The sequence below is a fragment of the Salvia hispanica genome, chromosome 1, assembly GCF_023119035.1.
Source record: "Salvia hispanica cultivar TCC Black 2014 chromosome 1, UniMelb_Shisp_WGS_1.0, whole genome shotgun sequence".
NCBI classification, from domain to species: Eukaryota; Viridiplantae; Streptophyta; class Magnoliopsida; order Lamiales; family Lamiaceae; genus Salvia; species Salvia hispanica.
In genome coordinates this window covers 14654756-14673807 of record NC_062965.1, presented here as the reverse complement: position 1 = coordinate 14673807, position 19052 = coordinate 14654756, and the positions used below count along the sequence as shown (strand labels likewise).

Sequence of the window (19052 nt, the reverse complement as noted above, 5' to 3'; positions counted from 1 at the left end):
ATATAGCAAATTTGATGCTACCGGTAAAGGGGTTATCATTTGCTTATATGTGGATAACATGTTGATCTTTGGTACTGACCAAGATCAAGTTGATAAAACAAATGAATTTTTGTCATCTAAGTTTGAGATGAAAGACATGGGGAAGGCTGATGTGATTCTTGGAATTAAAATCACACATGGAGAACAAGGAATTTCCATTTCTCAATCACATTATATTGATAAGGTGTTGGAAAAGTTTAACTTCAAAGATTGTTCTTCAGTTAAGACTCCTTTTGATCCGAATGCAAAACTCATGTCCAATAAAGGAGTTGCTGTGAATCAGCTTGAATATTCAAAGGCTATTGGATCACTAATGTATGCTATGATTAGTAGTAGACCCGATATAGCCTTTGCAGTTGGAAAATTGAGTTGATATACTCATAATCCAAGTTTAATCCATTGGCAAGCAATGAATCGAGTATTTAAATACCTAAAAGGAACCATGGATTATAATTTGTCTTATTCTGGATTTTCCTTCTGTTCTTGAAGGTTATTCGGATGCAAGTTGGATCACCAATATGGAAGATCATTCTTCCACAAGTGGTTGGGTATTCCGTCTTGGAGGTGGTGCTATATGTTGGGCATCAAAGAAACAAACTTGTATCACGAATTCAACAATGGAATCGGAGTTTGTGGCATTAGCAGCAGCTGGTAAAGAGGCTGAATGGCTAAAAAATCTAATATATGAAATTCCATTGTGGCTAAACCGATATCACCTATATCTATCAGATGTGATAGTGCAGCTACCTTGGCTAAGGCATATTGTCAAGTGTATAATGAAAAGTCAAGACACTTAGGCGTTAGACATAGCATGATTCGTGAACTTATTATGGATGGTGTGATATCTGTGGAGTTTGTGAGAACTCATGACAACTTAGCCGATCATTTAACCAAATGGTTAAGTAGAGATCTTGTGCACAAATTGGCTGTAGGGATGGGATTAAAGTCCACTACAAATCTTTGATATTAAGATACTCAATTCCCATTTAGTATGACTAGGGGTGAACAAAAAAATCGAAAACCGAATATCCGAACCGAACCAAACCGAAATTTTGAAATTTGATTCGATTTTTTCGGTTTTTCGGTTCAGTTCGGTTTTGAAATAATAAAAATTCAGTTTTTTAGTTCGGTTCGGTTCGGATAAAAAAAAATCGAAAAACCAAATTATATTTCATAATAATACATATATTATATATATATACTAGCCTTAAAACTAAACCCTAAAAATACACATCAAACTTTCAGCCGCCTCCATTCTCCCTCCACTCTCTAACTCTCCAGCCGTCAACGTTGGCCTCTCCAGAGGTCCACCCCACGCCAGCTTCGGTATGACGCCTCCAGCTCTCCACTCACGCTGTCGCCTCTAGATCCACGCCGGCGCCCCCAACACTTTTTCACTCTTTCATATACTAGGGGATTTCACTTGGAAAATAAAATGTTCCATACTAACGGATTCGGGTCCATAACCATGGGTTCCAATGCAAGAGATCTTGTAGCACTTACCAATGAGGCCCTATCGATTAGTATTACACAGAAGAAATCAATTATAGACACTAATACAATTAGATCCGCTCTTCATAGACAAGCTTGGTATTTGCGATCCCAGAAGTCCACCCAAGCCAGCTCCACCCTGTCGCCGTCACCGTCACCGTCACCTCCAACTCCAGTCCGTCACCGTCGCCCAGTCATAGATTAATTGTATTTTCATACCGAGAACACTAATTTTGAGTAGTTGACAGTTTATTGTTTCAATAGCATTATATGTATTTTTCAGATTAATTGTACAATATGTATTCTACACAGATGAATTTTGATTAGTAATTTATTTAGATTAGTACGTTTTTTCACTCTTTCATATACTAGGGGATTTCACTTGGAAAATAAAATGTTCCATACTAACGGATTCGGGTCCATAACCATGGGTTCCAATGCAAGAGATCTTGTAGCACTTACCAATGAGGCCCTATCGATTAGTATTACACAGAAGAAATCAATTATAGACACTAATACAATTAGATCCGCTCTTCATAGACAAGCTTGGTATTTGCGATCCCAGAAGTCCACCCAAGCCAGCTCCACCCTGTCGCCGTCACCGTCACCGTCACCTCCAACTCCAGTCCGTCACCGTCGCCCAGTCATAGATTAATTGTATTTTCATACCGAGAACACTAATTTTGAGTAGTTGACAGTTTATTGTTTCAATAGCATTATATGTATTTTTCAGATTAATTGTACAATATGTATTCTACACAGATGAATTTTGATTAGTAATTTATTTAGATTAGTACGTATTTTATCGTTTTACACATTTTTATGTATTTTTGATTTTTTTTTGGGTTTTTTTAAATAACCAATAATTTCGGTTTTTTAGTTTGGTTTCTGTAGTTCGGTTTTCGGGTTTTCGGTTTTTCGGGTTCGGTTCGGTTTCAATTTTAGAAAATTTTTGGTTTTTCGGTTTGGTTCGGTTTGGGCGAAAAATCGAACCGAAACCCGAATGCTCACCCCTAAGTATGACACTAGATGCAGAATTCAATGTGGAAGACTTAATATTTGGAGATTGAAACACATTTGAAAATCATCCCAAGGTATGTGTTCAGACCTACAAGTTAAGGAGGTTGAATGTATATGTTCTTAATAGTTCTTTTGAAAAATTGCAAATGTAGGTGCAAGAATAAAAGAGCTACCTATATAAGCATGAAGTTTAGCCGCTTCAAGAAGCTGTGACTTGGTTTCGACATGTTTATGAAGGATAAGGACATAGGCTAGTAAAATATAGTGTCAAGATAGAACATATTCGTATGTAAACTTTTGTGTACATTATCTTCGTGTATTCAATGTGAGTTCTTAGGGTTCAATCCTTAGGGACACCCGGGGTATTCGAATGTTTGGAATGTGTAATGTACTAAGGTGGAATTCAATCGTTACAATATTTCATTTATGCAGAAGTTTGAATGTTTGAGATGACTTGTTTTAGTTAATCAAGGATTGCACTAAAATAGCAGAGGAATGTTGGATATTTTAGTGTAATTGGATTAACTTGATTGATCAGTATTATCATAATGAGACATCATATAAGTCTGGAGGTGCGGAGTGCACGCTTATTTGAATTCATTATGATGTTAGGGGCGAAGCCCCTTAACAGATGGACGGGGGTCTGAGGGCAGCGCCCCTGGCTGGGGCCAGTTTGAAAATTTTTATTTCCAATGAAGTTGCTGTGTAAGAAATTCATCCAAAAATGTAATTTCTGAAAGTTAAAGGACTAGTTTGCAATTTTGAAAACCTTTGAAAACACAGATAATTTCAGTTATAATATTAACAGATGCGTTGGTTCATCTTGTTAAAAACTGATCAATTCTTATTTGGTTAAAATTTTTTTTTTTTTTCCAAAAAATCTTTTTGGTCTTACACGTCAAGTTTGTTAGTTTTTGGTTCCAAAAATTATATTTTGATCCATATAATATCCCGTGCATTTGCATAGAAAACTTACTTGACCCAGTTGATTGTTATGCCCAAACATAAACCAAAAACTTACAAACTAAACGTGTATGAGCAAAAATTTTTTTTTTGGACAAATGTATAAGACTACGTTTGAACTTTAATCTATAAAAAATAAGTTAAATTGAAAAATAATTAAAATTGAATCCATGAACTGAAGTGAAAATGTAAAAGAACTAGCTATAAACTATAATTAATCAATCATAATATAAATATCCCGCGTGATTGAGCAACTTGAAGTGAGCAATTTTGAAGCGAACTCTCGTCGATTTCTTGGTACGTGTTCACTTCAATTTAATTGCCCTTTCTTTTCGGCTCGTTCTTGCTGTTTTAATCTACTTGTAGCAAAACACAATATTGTATCGAATCTGTAATCTTCCTTAACACTTTTGGTATTTGGGCATTTTCTTTGGACTGAGTTTGGCTTTCCTGAATGCAGTTTACCAAATTTCTTTTCTGTTATATTTTGTTGGATGGCTATGTAGTTAGTGCTAAATTAGGCCAAGCTCCTGCTGGAAAGGCTGCCTTAGGTGAAGGTATTCCTAACTCGGTGGCCTACACGGCATTTGCATAGTGTTGTGGTTACCAACTTCAAGAAACTATCTGATGACTTTTATTTATTTTTTTCATAATGCAGCTACAATGCTTGCTGCTCAAACTATGGTTGTTGAAAATATGTAAATGTATGTACCTACATAAAATTTTACTCTAACTATGCTACTTACTGTCTATAGATTAGGCACCACATATGGTTTAGCTAGGCACTGAATATAGATTCCCTTTACTTGGCAATGTTGATGAGTGGGATCTCTGTTATTCTTGTTCTCTTTAACTTGGTTCATTCACTTGAGTGAGTTGGTAGTCTACCAGTATTAATTTATGTGCATTTTTATGATTTTCCAGTTGTCATTAATCATTCGGGAATGAGCATTACCTGCTGTGGACATTGTCTTGTGCATTGACGGGGCTGCTGCTTTGTCCTGGTCAGTGGAGCCATGGTAGTGAAACTCGGATTGGACGTTATTGCTAGAATCAGAGGCTATGCTGATGCTGCACAGCCACCTGAGTTGTTTACAATTGCTCCAGCCATTGCGATACCTAGAGCAATCTCAAAATCTGGGTTGAAAGCATCTGACATTGATTTTTATGAAATCTATGACGCCTTCTCTGTCAGAGTCCATGTTGCATTTATATGATATTAGAGTATCCTTCTTTCTAGCTAATCTAGAAAGTGTTTTAACTTCATTTCCACAGGTTGTCGCTCTCTCAAATCAGAGGTTGCTCAATATTGACCCTGTGAGTTTTTATCTAATCTATGATGATATCTGTCACAATATAGACACCCCTTCTTTGTCTTTTTTGCATTTCTGTGCTGTTTATTTGATTCTAATGCTACTGTTGGTCCTTGTTTATTGTATTCTTTCTCGAAACATGAATAATATTGCATAAATGTCAGCAAGTACATTCAATGACTAGATATTTGCTAGTTTCTTCACATGGTAGAAATTTATTCTCTCAATATCCTATCGCATAAGCTAACACAGCTAAGATAATTGACTGGCATGTGACAGAAGTGGGCATACAACCCTGATCCTTCCGAAGGAAGAGGGCTTCAAACAGGGGTAAGTTGATTATTATCAGAACCCCATTCAAAAGAATCTGTAATGCAAAAGAATCCAAATCTGTTACTGGCTTCTTGATAATGATGCTTCTGGCGATTGAGATTGATGTAAGGAGATTGAACAGTGCAATTGTTGCTAAAATGATGAACATTGATGAAGCTGCGCCAAATTCCATTATCTCTTGCTCAAATCTTTTAATTACATCACCGTCCACATTCTTCCCAGTGATTGCAAAATCCAACTTTGCGAAGCCCAAGTACCTCATGATTGTTTGGCAGAATCCAAAAAGATAACTGGTAACTCTCTTGTACAGCCACATTCTCTGATCATTATACCATCCCATTAGTGTGCCTCCACAGCGGAGAAACTCTCCCAGGCTGTATGTGTATTTTGCTAGGAGAACATATGCATATGGTAGAATCCAGTTGCTTGATAACTGTGACAAAAATTAGTGCATTCTCAGAAGATCAAAAGTGATTGTTCTGAAAAAATTTAATGTTGATGCATACCTGTGGAAACAAATTGATTCCCTTCAGGAGACAAAAGGTTGGTACAGTTACATAGTATAACGTAGCCAAACAGTTTGCTCCCCACAGGTTGTAGCAGAGATATGATATTTGAAGTTGTATTGGGATCTTTCCATGGCCATATATTAAAGGACAGTATTTTGACAGGAATATCTGAAAGTTTCCTTCGGACCATCGAGTGTGCTGAATTAATGTACCTAACAGCGTCACAGGAGCTACTCCCAAGAATCCTTTCCTCCCTGGGTTAAAGTGGACTGATCTCCATCCCTTGCACTTTATTGATAATCCAGTAACCACATCTTCAACAGGACATCCATACTTCAACCCCATCTGTAAGTTAACTATATTTGTATCAGACTTGTTGGAGATTGTAGTCACGTCATTAATGATACCCTTTTTGTAGTTTCATAAAATTTTGCTGTTCTTAGCCATATAAAATAAGGAAGAATTTTACATGATATGTATGGTATGTATGTGTGTGCGCACAATAGAGAGAGTGAGAGAGAGAACCTCCTTGCCCCAGAATGAGCTCTCTTCATAGCTACAGTTTGCAAACTTGGCTGTTTCCTCTAGTAGAATTTCTCTTTCTGGTTCCTGTATCTCATTCACTTGTTTCCAGTTGATGTGTGACCCCTTCTCATACTTCTTCCCAGTGAGAGCATCTCGTTTGTGGAAACAGCAACTGCCAACGTATAGTGGCCCTCCATGTGCATCCATGGCTAGAATCTCTACCTTCAGTTACCAGTAAAGCATTCTGGTAAGTTCTCCAATCAATCTATACGAGTATGAATTTATGTAACTTGCAGCATTATTAACTCTTACTTCATTGGGCACTCTCAAAGAACTTCCATAAAGATCATTCTTTGTGATGTTATCGAAACACTGAGAAAACTGCACGTAGGCAATGTCATGGCCCTGTTCGTCATCCATGAAGAAGCATAATGCATCTCTCACAGATTGTGAGTTGTTTGAGTAGTGATCGCAATCTAGATTGAGAATGATTGGGCCGTTGCTTATCCTAGATGACACCCTTATCTGCTTAAGTCCATGAGGGTTATAATTAACATCCATTGAACTTGAACATTTGTTAATTAGGTAGAAAGAAGTATGCCATACGCTCGTCAGACTTACCAAGGCATTCATAGATCCTGCTTTGAAGTTATGTGGGTACCCTGGTCTCTTCTCACGTGCCAAATATACGAGCATTGGCAATGGTTTCCCCTCTATGTCCACTTCCTCAGTGCCTCTCCTGTCAATTAGCACCTGAAACTCCGCCAAATGAAATTGTGCTTAGATGTTCTGCTTAACTAACTCTGTGAAATGTTTTTATATGCAGATAAACTCTTCGTACTTGAAGAATGGTGTGGTGGTTGCTTCTGCTTGCGCCCGATTCCCATTCACAGAGTCCTTTGTGATGCTTCCTCAAATGATCAGGAACTCTCCCCAGCTTCATGATGTCAGTTATTTGCGCCTCCATTTCATTATACAACTTCTGTTCAGAAGGAAACCAAAAAAGGAGATGAATAAAAATCAGATATCGAGCTGATGTGAAGAATTGGGAGCATTACATTACCTTGACCTCTCTCCATTCTTTCGCCAAAAAAGGATCATCACTAGGCACTTGTTTAGCAGCAGAGAAGTAAGCATTGGGCGCCCGCAGCTCAACATTGAACCTCCTGCAAAATGGCAGCCATACTCTGGAAAACTTTGAAGCTTCATAAAGAGCGTAGAACACCAAGTCAGAGCACCCGTCATCAGAAAGATACACGCTGAGCTTCTCAGGAGGGTAATCATACGCCATCACCGACAGGACAGTGTCGGCCACCATTAGTGGCGGCTCCAGTTGAGGGTCGGCTGTGCATACAAATATGTCTATGCGTGGAAGGTTGCCCTCATATCTGCATGAAAAGCTTTTCTGTCAGTTACTGTCACTGTGGATTTGGTTTGGTTTTGTTTGTACCTGCGGGAGAGCCTATCTTTGAAGGTGTAACGGGAGACAGCTCGATATCGAACAAATTGAGTGATGATCCAGTAAATGATGAACCAGAGTTCTGCCATGGAAATGCCAATCCATGTCCATCTTGTCAGTCCATGTTGTTGTGGGAAGTGCATCACTCTGTAGATGCATATCAATGCTATGGAGACAGCCACAGAAATCGCGTAGAACCAGTAAACACCGCGCCATTTGGCTGCCTTGCTCTCAAACAGAGGAATGTAATCGTTTTTCTCCATACCCATCTCTCTCTCTGGTAATTGTGCTTGGATAGAATGGATAACTCATCACTCATTTTCTTCCGTATTGTCATTTTGTGTAAAATGTGTGATGAGTTTTCTCTCACTCTCAAGTTATATAATATGTCGTGACATTTTGGTATTTGTCGTGATATTTTTTGAAAGTTGTATTGACGTTTCTGATTAGTTGCGTATTACAATGTGCATTGCTTCTTTTTTCATAGCTAGTTAATTCTTTGAATTGGGCTGTATGTATAATATGAATCGTATATTTCTATGGTGGTGCATTTGAATTGGGCTTTTACAAGTGACGAAAAGTTCACGTCCACTTTATTCAAATAATATTATTAATATTTTAAATAAAAAGGATTAAATTATTTATAAATTTTATAATTTCAATTATAATTTATATATATTCATTAGGTAATTTTAGCATTATTATTATATGAAAAATGTGTTAGTATTTATTAAATGCATATGTACTATCAAATTTAAACTAAAAAATTAAGATAACCTTAATTAAAAGGGTGAATTGCCAAAAATAACTAAATTTGGTTTAATTATGATTATTGTGTGATTTTAAAAAGTAATGGATTTCATAACTTCTAACATTTTTTCAATTGGGTATTTTTTTTTGTGTTGGGGTGTTGGAGATGATCTGGAGTACATATCCAGAGAAGCTGATCCAAACACAATTTCAACTGAGTCATAATACAAATTCAATCAAAATGAAGCAATATAAAACAAGTTACATTGAAAAAAAAAGTTGAAGCTAAATAAAAAAATTACAGTTGATTTCATGATATAAAATTATAAATACTATAACATGAACGAATATTATAATATCACGCACTTCAATGCATAAAATCTACTTATTTATTTATCTTTCTTTATTAGTGTCTGATTGAGCGAAGCAATTTAAAAAGATTTTCTCAGCTCTCTCTCTTCGATTTTCTCAGCTCTCTCTCTTCGATTTTCTCAGCTCTCTCTCTTCAATTTAATTTCCCTTTCTTTTCGGTGGTTTGAAATCTTTTAAGGTGTTGTGATCATAGTCTGACTCTTAATGGAATCTTGAGTTGTATCTTCGTTTTTGCTGTAAATTCTTGCTGTTTTTATCTACTTTTAGCTAAAGATCACCAGTTTATTTAATCTCTTATCTTCCTTAAAAATTTGGTATTTAGGCATTTTTCTTAGTACCTCTTGTTTTCGTTTTCTAATTCAACTTTTACAAATTTGGTATTTAGGCATTTTCCTTATTATGTATGTATGCTAGAGTTTGCTCTTTGACATGATTTTTATTTTGAATTTTCATAATTCTACCTATTTCTTGCAGGTTTTCATGGCTTCTGTTGATGATACTTCCATTATGCCTCAAGGTGATATTATTTTTCTCAACCGTGATATTGTAGTTGCTGATACTTATTAAGCTCCTTTACATGTTCTCTGTGTTTCTGGCATTCACTAGTATTTTTAATTTCAAAACACGAAAATGAGGCTTATGAATAATCGACCGCAGATGTTTACATTGTCGGTGTTGCAAGAACTCCAATTGGCGGCTTCCTTGGTTCGCTTTCATCTTTGCCTGCTACAAAGCTTGGTTCTATAGCTATTGCATGTAAGATCACTTTGGCCTGAATTTGGATTTTCTGAATGCGGTTAACAAAATTTCTTATGTTAGTGTCACTAAAATCTCGTTATGTTTTTGTAGGTGCTCTTAAGAGGGCAGGTGTGGATCCATCTATGGTGCAGGAAGTATTCTTTGGGAATGTACTTAGTGCTAATTTAGGTCAAGCTCCTGCTAGACAGGCTGCATTAGGTGCAGGTATACCTAATTCAGTGGTCTGCACCACCGTAAATAAAGTATGCGCATCAGGGATGAAAGGTTGGTTGGCATTTGCATAGTGTTGTGGTTACCAACTTCAAGAAGCTTTTGATGATTTCAATTTCTTTATTGCAGCTACAATGCTCGCTGCTCAAACAATTAAACTGGGTGAGAATGATGTAGTAGTTGCCGGTGGTATGGAAAGCATGTCCAATGCACCCAAGTATATCCCTTCGGGAAGGTGAGGACTATGGTTGTTGAAAATATGCTTTTTACAGGTCATTTTTGGAAAATAATTCTGTAGGCCGAGCTTTTTAAAATCAAATTCACTGAAGAACACACGTTGTTCCCTTGCTGTTGTATCTTGATACTACATTTTCATGGTGTTGGTTTGAGGTTTATCCTTCTACCATTGTAATGCCATGCTTTCTTTAACAGGATAGGCTCACGGCTGGGGCATGATACTATTGTTGATGGCATGCTTAAAGATGGCCTTTGGGATGTCTACAATGATTTTGGAATGGGTGTTTGTGCAGAGCTTTGTGCTGACCAACATAATATAACAAGAGAACAACAGGTGATTGGGTTGCGTGGTTACATTTTCTAGTTGTCTTCTGCTAGGAACCTTTTAATGGGGTGGAGGCATATTTGTTTATGTGCATTGTGAACGCAGTCACTGTATGCTCTCAACTAATTGCAACTGTCTTCATACTCTTTTTTCATGCATCTTTTTTTGTTTCCTCTTTATTTCAAACCCCCATTTGTACTAGACTACCAGGAGATAACTCTTGTAGTTGAGTTGGAATTAGTTTGTTCAATTTGGGAGAGATACACTTTATTGGAATAATATGTCTTTCAAAACAAAGTAAATGTGTTAGGTTATAGAACAGTTTTTAAAAGGCCTGAGAATTCACTTGTACAAACCTATTCTTTTTTTCTCCTAATTTGTATTTTGATCTTGATGGGCTCCAAGTTCTTTGAAAATCCTTATATTCTGGACATCGACATTCTATCTTTGAATTCTTTTATTTGTTTGGAGATGTTATAACATGTGGGTTGTTTATTTATGCCCACCTAATGGCATTTCATTTTCCTTTCATAATGTCTATTAAACCCATATGTCCTACTTTTCTGTATATTAATCTCTGCTTCAATTATTACTTTATAATTGTGAATGGTTCCGTGATTACTTAGATTAATGTTATTTAGTTTGAACTCCGATCCTAGTCAGATTATCAAGTTATGCACATTTGCTTCTTTCTAGGATTCTTATGCTATTCAAAGTTTTGAACGAGGTCTTGCTGCAGAATCTAGTGGTGCATTCTCATGGGAGATGGTTCCGGTTAGTCTTCACTTATTTTAAACGAATTTAAGTGTCCTTTCCTTATTAAAAGGACTGAATTTTGGTGGATTCCAGGTTGAAATCTCTGGTGGCAGGGGGAAGCCGTCTACAATCATCAACAAAGATGAAGGTCTAAAAAAGGTGAATAACTACATTGTGAATTTTTAAGAGCTGATGAAAATAGATGAATTGTTTTAGTAAGACTTGCCATGATTTCTTTGTGAATTTTATGATCTAATTAAATTTATATATATGCCCAAAGGCATGATTAGAAGCCGATTTGAATTTTTTATGTTCCCTAATTCTTGTTTTAATTTAGTTTTATTCTATGAATATATCTGCCTCTTGAACAGAAAAAGCATATTTTCTTAGATGATGTAGGAGTATTAGTTTTGATCTACTTCGCAAGCAATGTTTATTTTATTTTATTTTATTCGTTTCATGAGGCTTTTGTTTCTCTTGTATATGTTGTCAGTTTGATGCATCGAGGTTAAGAAAGCTCAGGGCAAGTTTCAAGAAGGATGGAGGTTCTGTAACAGCTGGCAATGCTTCTAGTATAAGGTTTGGTACTCCATGCCTTCCTCTTCTTGTGAGCAACTTGTCCTGCTTCATTTTCTCCCTCACTACCCTAAAAAGTCCAACAGCCACTTTAGCCATCTATGGGGTAGGAAAACATGAATGGATAACGTTATAGTAAAGAGAACAAAACACCAAGTACCCAAAATCAAGAGGAATTATATTAAGAACCAATAAGAAAGGTAACAAACTATCAGAAATCAGAACAAGAACTCTCCCAAGTGATAGTCCCCCACAAAATGGTCTTTCCATAAGATGATAAGAAGAAGACCACTTTTGATCAGTAGGAAATCTGAAGCCCGACGAAGATGCCTGCATGATAACTGACAACAAGGAAAGTAACTAATGACGAGATAACAATAATCGAATAACAACTGAAAAAGGATCATGTTTTCTGTTGTATATAACATGCATATGCATGTACCTACATAAAATCTTTCTCTAATTATGCTAGTTACTGTCAATAGATTAGGCACCACATATGGTGTAGCTAGGCACTGAATATAGATGCCATTTACTTGACAATATAGATGAGTGGGATCTCTGTTATTGTTGTGCTCTTTAACTTGGTTCATTCACTTGAGTGAGTTTGTAGTCAACCAGTATTGTTTATGTGCATTTTTATGATTTCCAGTTGTCATTAAGCATTCGGAATGAGCATTACCTTATGTGGACATTGTCTTATGCAGTGATGGGGCTGCTGCTTTGGTCCTAGTGAGTGGAGCAATGGCAGTCAAACTCGGATTGGACGTTATTGCTAGAATCAGAGGCTATGCTGATGCTGCCCAGGTACTCTGAATCCTCTTTTCCTACATTTGATTGGGTTGAAACTTGAAAGGTGCTGACATTTAACGGTTTGTCAGGCACCTGAGTTGTTTACAACTGCTCCAGCCATTGCGATACCGAGAGCAATCTCAAAATCTGGGTTGAAAGCATCTGATATTGATTTTTATGAAATTAATGAAGCCTTCTCTGTAAGAGTTCATGCTCCATTTATATGAGATTAAAGAATCCTTCTCTCTAGCTAATCTAAAAAGTGTCATAACTTCATTTTCACAGGTTGTTGCTCTTTCAAATCAGAGGTTGCTCAATATTGACCCTGTGAGTTTTTATGTGATCTCACCAAGTTAAACAGTTATACTGTATACAATATATAGAACTCTTCTTCTCATATCTTGTTTGGTTAGTAATAAATGTGCTCATTATAGGAAAGACTAAACGTACACGGAGGTGGTGTGTCATTGGGACATCCTATAGGCTGTAGTGGAGCTCGCATCCTGGTCACACTCTTAGGGGTATGCTTGCGCCCCTTTAAAACAATTTGGGATTGCCATAATTTTATCTACTCTTCATCCTGTTGATCAAGTGCGGTGTTTAACTTCTTTTGCTTGTAACTGGTGATTTAGGTGTTGAGGCAACACAAAGGGAAGTTCGGGGTTGCTGGAATTTGCAATGGGGGAGGAGGTGCATCTGCTGTTGTTCTAGAGCTCATAAATAAGCGGTAAGGTTTATAAGTGATTTAAAATCATCTAGTACCTTTTCTCTTTTTGAATTATGTACGTAACCATGTGTTTGCAGTGAATGAAACGCGTCTCATCTACTAGTTTGTATAAATATAATACATACAACAATAGGCTAATCTATTCCAGCAAAGAAAATCAAGGAATGTTACAAATAGACATTCTATAACAGACACCCTCAAATTGGGCATGACTAATATATCTATGATTGACTTTGCCTAAACATTAAGAAATGCTAAACATATAAAACATGTGTATGCTGCAGGCCCGTGTCACAGGTGGCACGCTCTCTGCTGTGATATCAACTATAAGCTGCCAGCTGCTGCAAAGATAACATCTGCAGATGTTTCACCCAGCCTTGGAGGAATGAGCAGTACCTCCTAAATACTTATATGAATAATGTTCTTATTCCAATGTATTTGTACTGTGTTACAGTTCTATCGATTTGCATCTATATGGAGATATTTTATCTATTCCATTCTGCTCTTATCAAACCTATCCTATCTCCTAAACTTACTTCTATATGATAGAATTAATAATGATATTATTAGAATATTTGTGCCTTACATGCTTCATTCTCCTGTTACCTTTGAAAAGATCGTTTATCAATTTCAAAACCTCCAGCATAGACATCTGCTTCTTCATTAGAGCTGCAACCAGACTCAATGGCATAACGTCTGCTCCACTCCCCACTTCCAAGACTGTCAGTAATAATTCCTCTTGTGTTTTTTATTATTTGGAGAATTCTTACTGATAATGCACTTGTTTGTTATTTATCTGTGCAATATCCTTTCGTGGACAACCTGTTTAATTGAAGTTGGTACAGTGCCCTACACATGCCGAACATGCTGAAAGAACAATTGATGTAAGATGCAAAAAAGTGAGCTCATGTGTACAACAAGAAGAATGATTATAAGTACTCGTATCACTGTCGACACCATTTAATTACAGATCAAATTTGGAAGCTTATCTGAAAGAAAGTGCTTCACTTGGTTGGCAAATGTTTTTCTCTTCATTTTCTTGTCAACTACTGCTTTTATACAAGTTGCATATCTATGATGATATTTGTCAGACTGTCACAAATGTTTTTCCTTTTGCATTTCTGTACTGTTTATTTGATTCTCATGTACTGTTGGTCCTTGTTTTTTGAATTCTTTCTCGAAACATGAATGTAGTTGCATAAATGTCAGCAAGTACATGCAAATATGCAATGACTTGATGTTTCGCTAGTTTCTTCACATGGTTGAAGTTTATAATCTCAATATCCTAACACATAAGCTAACGCAGCTAAGAAAAATGACTGGCATGTGACAGAGGAGGGCATACAACCCTGATCATTCCGAAGGAAGAGGGCTTCAAACAAGGGTAAGTTGATTATTATCACTACCCCATTCAAAAGAATCTGTAATGCACAAGAATCCAAATCTATGGCTGGCTTCTTGATAATGATGCTTCTGCCAATAGAGATTGATGTAAGGAGATTGAACAGCGCAATTGTTGCTAAAATGATGAACATTGATGAAGCTGCACCGAATTCCATTATCTCTTGCTCAAATCTTTTAGAAACATCATCATCCACATTCTTCCCAGTGATTGTAAAATCCAACTTTGCGAAGCCCAAGTACCTCATGATTGTTTGACAGAATCCAAAAAGATAACTGGTAACTCTCTTGTACAGCCACATTCTCTGATCATTATACCATCCCATTAGTGTGCCTCCACAGCTGAGAAACTCTCCCAGACTGTAAGTGTATTTTGCTACGAGAACATATGCATATGGTAGAATCCAGTTGCTTGAAAACTGTGGCAAAAATCAGTGCATTCTCAGAAGATCATAAGTGATTATTCTGAAAAAATCTAAATATTTAGGCATACCTGTGGAAACAAATTGATTCCTTTCAGAAGACAAAAGGTCGGTACAATTACATAGTATAACGTAGCCAAACAGTTTGCTCCCCACAGGTTGTAGCAGAGATATGATATTTGAAGTTGTATTGGGATCTTTCCACGGCCATATATTAAAGGGCAGTATTTTGACAGGAATATCTGAAAGTGGCCTTCGGACCATCGAGTTTGCTGAATTAATGCACTTAACAGCGTCACAGGAGCTACTCCCAAGAAGCCTTTCCTCCCTGGGTTAAAGTAGACGGATCTCCATCCGTTGCACTGTATTGATAATCCAGTAACCACATCTTCAGCAGGAAATCCATACTTCAACCCCATCTGTAAGTTAACTATATTTGTATCAAACTTGTTAAAGACTGTACCTTAATCACTCCCTATGTATAGTTTCATATAATTTTGCTGTTTGTAGGTATGGTGTGCGTGTGTGCGCGCGTGCAAGAGAGAGCGAGAGAGAGAGAGAGAGAGAACCACCTCCTTGCCCCAGGGCGTGTTCTCTTCATAGCTACAATTTGCAAGCTTGGCAATTTCCTCTAGAAGATTTTCTCTTTCTGGTTCATGTATCTCTTCCACTTGTGTCCAGTTGATGTGAGACCCCTTCTCATACTTCTTCCCGGTGAGAGCGTCTCTTTTATGGAAACAGCCACTTCCAATGTATAGTGGTCCTCCATGTGCATCCAAGGCTGAAAGCTCTAGCTTCAGTTACCAGTAAAACTCTCTCGTAAGTTATCCTTCTATCTATCTATACAAATATGAATTTATAAAACTTGTAGTGTTATTAACTCTTACGTCAACGGGCACTTTCAAAGAACTTCCATAAAGATCATTTTTTGTGATGTTATCGAATTTCTGAGGATACTGCACGTAGCCAATGTTATGGCCCTGTTTTTCATCCATGAAGAAGCATAATGCATCTCTCACAGATTGAGGGTTGTTTGAGTAGTGATCGCAATCTAGATTGAGAATGATTGGGCTGTTGCTTATCCAAGATGACACCCTTATCTGCTTAAGTCCATTAGAGTTGAGGATACTGCACGTAGCCAATGTTATGGCCCTGTTTTTCATCCATGAAGAAGCATAATGCATCTCTCACAGATTGAGGGTTGTTTGAGTAGTGATCGCAATCTAGATTGAGAATGATTGGGCTGTTGCTTATCCAAGATGACACCCTTATCTGCTTAAGTCCATTAGAGTTATATCCATTGAACTTGAACATTTGTTAGATAGGTAGAAAAAAGAATGCCATAACCTCATTGGACTTACTAAGGCATTCATGGCTCCTGCTTTGAAGTTATGTGGGTACCCAGGTCTCTTCTCACGTGCCAAATATACGAGCATAGGCAATGGTTTTCCCTCTATGTCCACTTCCTTGTTGCCTCTCCCGTCAATTAGCACCTGAAACGCCACAAAATGAAATCATGCTTAGAGATGTTCTGCTTAACTAACTCTGTGGAATGTTTTTATTGCAGATGAACTCTTCGTACTTGAAGAATGGTGTGGTGGTTGCTTCTGCTTGCGCCCGATTCCCATTCACGAAGTCCTTTGTGGTGCTTTCTCAATTGATCAGGAACTCTCCCAAGCTTCATGATGTCAGTTATTTGCACCTCCATTTCGTTATACAACTCCTGTTTTTAAAGAAAATGAATATTAATCAGATTTCGAGTTGATTCCAAGAATTGGGAGCATTATATACCTTGAGCTCCCTCCATTCTCTGGCCAAAGATGGGTCATCACTAGGTATTTTCTTAACAGCAGAGAAATAAGCATTAGGTGCCCGCAGCTCGACATTGAACCTCCTGCAAAATGGCAGCCATACTCTGGAAAACTTTGAAGCTTCATAAAGAGCGTAGAACATCAAGTCAGAGCATCCGTCATCGGAAAGATACACGCTGAGCTTCTCAGGAGGGTAATCATAAGCCATCAGCGACAGCACAGTGTCGGCCACCATTAGTGGGGGCTCCAGTTGAGGGTCGGCTGTGCTTATAAATATGTCCACGCGTGGAAGGCCGTCCTCATATCTGCATGAAAAGCTTTTCTGTCAGTTGCTGATATCTGCGGTTTTGGTTTGGTTTCGCTTTGTACCTGGATGAGAGCCTGTCTTTGAAGGTGTAACGGGAGACAGCTCGATATCGAGGAAATTGAGTGATGATCCAGTAGATGATGAACCAGAGCTCTGCCATGGAAATGCCAATCCATGTCCATCTTCTGAGTCCATGTTGTTGTGGGAAGTGCATCACTCTGTAGACGCATATCAATGCTATGGAGACAGCCATAGAAATCGCGTAAAACCAGTAAACGCCGCGCCATTTGGCTGCCTTGCTCTCAAACAGAGGAATGTAATCGTTTTTCTTCATATCCCTTCCTTCCATCCCTCTCTCTGGTAGTGGCAACTGTGTTTGGAAAATATGGATAGGAGCTAATTTATCACCAATGTATGTTCAAAAGAGTCAAGTCAGTAATGTCGTTTTGTGAAATAGGTGTTATGAGTTTTGACTCTTATCACTCTCAAGTGATGGTTTTTGTTGTGATATTTTAGGTATTTGTATGGTATTTTTATAAGTTGTAATTGTGTATTGACCCTTGTCACTAGTTTAAGATGTGCATTGCTCTTTATTGACTAATTAATTAATTAATAGGTTTAATAACACACTTTGAACTTTATTAATAGGCCTATGACTGAATTCATGGATCTGAAATTATTTAAATTTCTGGTGCAATTGAGCTATATTTTTCAAGTGGCAAAATTTAACGAATTTTGTGAGAATCTTTTGATTTTATTTTCTTAGCGATTGTGGTGGATATTGTTATATTTTAATTTTAGTATTTGTCTTAAACTGTCTATCACACGATTAACAGCCGTGCCAAATTTTGTTACCTCTACCATTGAATTTCTTTTGGTCTGCTTCATAGTGTGCGGCACAGGTCCCAATGTTAATTAGATGGCACTATATATTTAATGATCAACTACCAAACTAATATTCACCAGGAAATTAATTTCATTTATAAATAGTGTGGGTTTTAATGCATAGCTGACATAGTAAAAATAAACATAAAAGAAATGGACAAAATAGATGAGAATCTTGGATATAATATGATAATCTGACACGTATATGCACAAAGTTAACGGTTTGAGTATATTGAGTTCGGGCCCTTAAGAGATCGACCCAAAAAAAACTAATGATATCGTATTGGTTTGGATAAACTATTAAGAAATATTACTATTATTTTTATTACTTTTTAAAAAATATTATACTTTAATTTTGTTATTCGTATTTAAACTACAATAAAGTTTTAACTGTGTTATACTGGAGTATCATATTTTATCATGTAACATCAAATTTTAATTATTTAATATTAGGTTCAGACTTTTATTGTGTCATGCCAATTCGAATTATATTGTATTGTTAACACCAAGCTGAAAATTTCCAATATCAGATTGACCCGATAATAACACAACCAGTATGATTTGCTAACCCTATGTGCAAGTTAGAACTGAAAGAGAGCAAACTATATCCCACATCGGAGAATGAACAAATTAAAGAGTTGCAAGCATATATAAGAGCTAACCCAACTCCATTAGTATGGGGCCTTTTGGAAAGTACCCCAAGAGTAAAACTGTGAGGGCTTTGCCCAAAGCGGACAATATCATACTAATGTGGAGTTTGGGTGTGCACCACTGACCCAACAGTGGTATCAGAGCCCTGGTTCAGGGCTGGGCCTGTGTGGCTCGGGGTTCGTTGGTTGCGCTTGCAAGTTCTTCGATGTCTCTGCGTGAGCTCGACCAAGACCTGTGGTGACCTAGTGACCTGTAACATGTGTGGTCGACATGTGATCTTGGTCGGGTGGTCTTGGTTTGGGGAGGATTGAAAGGGAGCAAACCATATCCCACGTCGGTGAATGAACAAGAGTTGCAAGCATATATAAGTGCTACCCCAACTCCACCCCAAGAGCAAAACCGTGAAGACTTTGCTCAAA

The 19052-nt window shown here is 37.3% G+C and overlaps 3 protein-coding genes and 1 long non-coding RNA gene across 7 annotated transcripts; 2 read left to right on the top strand and 2 right to left on the bottom strand.

The window, feature by feature from the left end:
* The first annotated feature begins 3754 nt into the window (after nucleotides 1-3754).
* LOC125202766 lies at nucleotides 3755-7156 on the top strand. 2 transcript variants are annotated; one of them, XR_007173187.1, is made up of 6 exons: nucleotides 3855-4070; nucleotides 4172-4217; nucleotides 4438-5452; nucleotides 5831-6015; nucleotides 6337-6440; nucleotides 7020-7156. It is a non-coding gene; the product is annotated as an uncharacterized LOC125202766 (long non-coding RNA). The 2 variants fall into 2 exon arrangements; XR_007173188.1 differs by lacking the exons at nucleotides 3855-4070; nucleotides 4172-4217 and adding an exon at nucleotides 3755-3810.
* On the bottom strand, nucleotides 4955-17589 carry LOC125202761 (cellulose synthase-like protein E6). 2 transcript variants are annotated; one of them, XM_048101210.1, is made up of 8 exons: nucleotides 17160-17589; nucleotides 16771-17095; nucleotides 16562-16702; nucleotides 16341-16472; nucleotides 6506-6718; nucleotides 6194-6415; nucleotides 5666-6013; nucleotides 4955-5592 (listed from the first exon to the last, which is right to left on the bottom strand). In XM_048101210.1, exons 1-8 carry the CDS (start codon nucleotides 17444-17446, stop codon nucleotides 5050-5052), a joined length of 2211 nt encoding a protein of 736 aa, XP_047957167.1. In that variant the 5' UTR covers nucleotides 17447-17589; the 3' UTR covers nucleotides 4955-5049. The 2 variants fall into 2 exon arrangements, with proteins under 2 accessions (XP_047957167.1, XP_047957168.1); XM_048101211.1 differs by lacking the exons at nucleotides 16341-16472; nucleotides 16562-16702; nucleotides 16771-17095; nucleotides 17160-17589 and adding exons at nucleotides 6815-6946; nucleotides 7035-7175; nucleotides 7257-7581; nucleotides 7644-7921.
* LOC125202763 (acetyl-CoA acetyltransferase, cytosolic 1-like) lies at nucleotides 8801-13653 on the top strand. Of its 2 annotated transcripts, none has more exons than XM_048101213.1 (15): nucleotides 8801-8952; nucleotides 9249-9291; nucleotides 9432-9530; nucleotides 9624-9797; nucleotides 9873-9978; nucleotides 10176-10314; nucleotides 11002-11079; nucleotides 11155-11220; nucleotides 11555-11640; nucleotides 12345-12444; nucleotides 12519-12629; nucleotides 12715-12756; nucleotides 12864-12950; nucleotides 13062-13156; nucleotides 13441-13653. In XM_048101213.1, exons 2-15 carry the CDS (start codon nucleotides 9255-9257, stop codon nucleotides 13472-13474), a joined length of 1254 nt encoding a protein of 417 aa, XP_047957170.1. In that variant the 5' UTR covers nucleotides 8801-8952; nucleotides 9249-9254; the 3' UTR covers nucleotides 13475-13653. The 2 variants fall into 2 exon arrangements, with proteins under 2 accessions (XP_047957170.1, XP_047957171.1); XM_048101214.1 differs by having other exon boundaries at nucleotides 8872-9010.
* On the bottom strand, nucleotides 14347-15991 carry LOC125202764 (cellulose synthase-like protein E1). The gene is made up of 4 exons (XM_048101215.1): nucleotides 15867-15991; nucleotides 15552-15773; nucleotides 15051-15398; nucleotides 14347-14976 (listed from the first exon to the last, which is right to left on the bottom strand). Exons 1-4 carry the CDS (start codon nucleotides 15972-15974, stop codon nucleotides 14434-14436), a joined length of 1221 nt encoding a protein of 406 aa, XP_047957172.1. The 5' UTR covers nucleotides 15975-15991; the 3' UTR covers nucleotides 14347-14433.
* Nucleotides 17590-19052: the final 1463 nt, after the last annotated feature.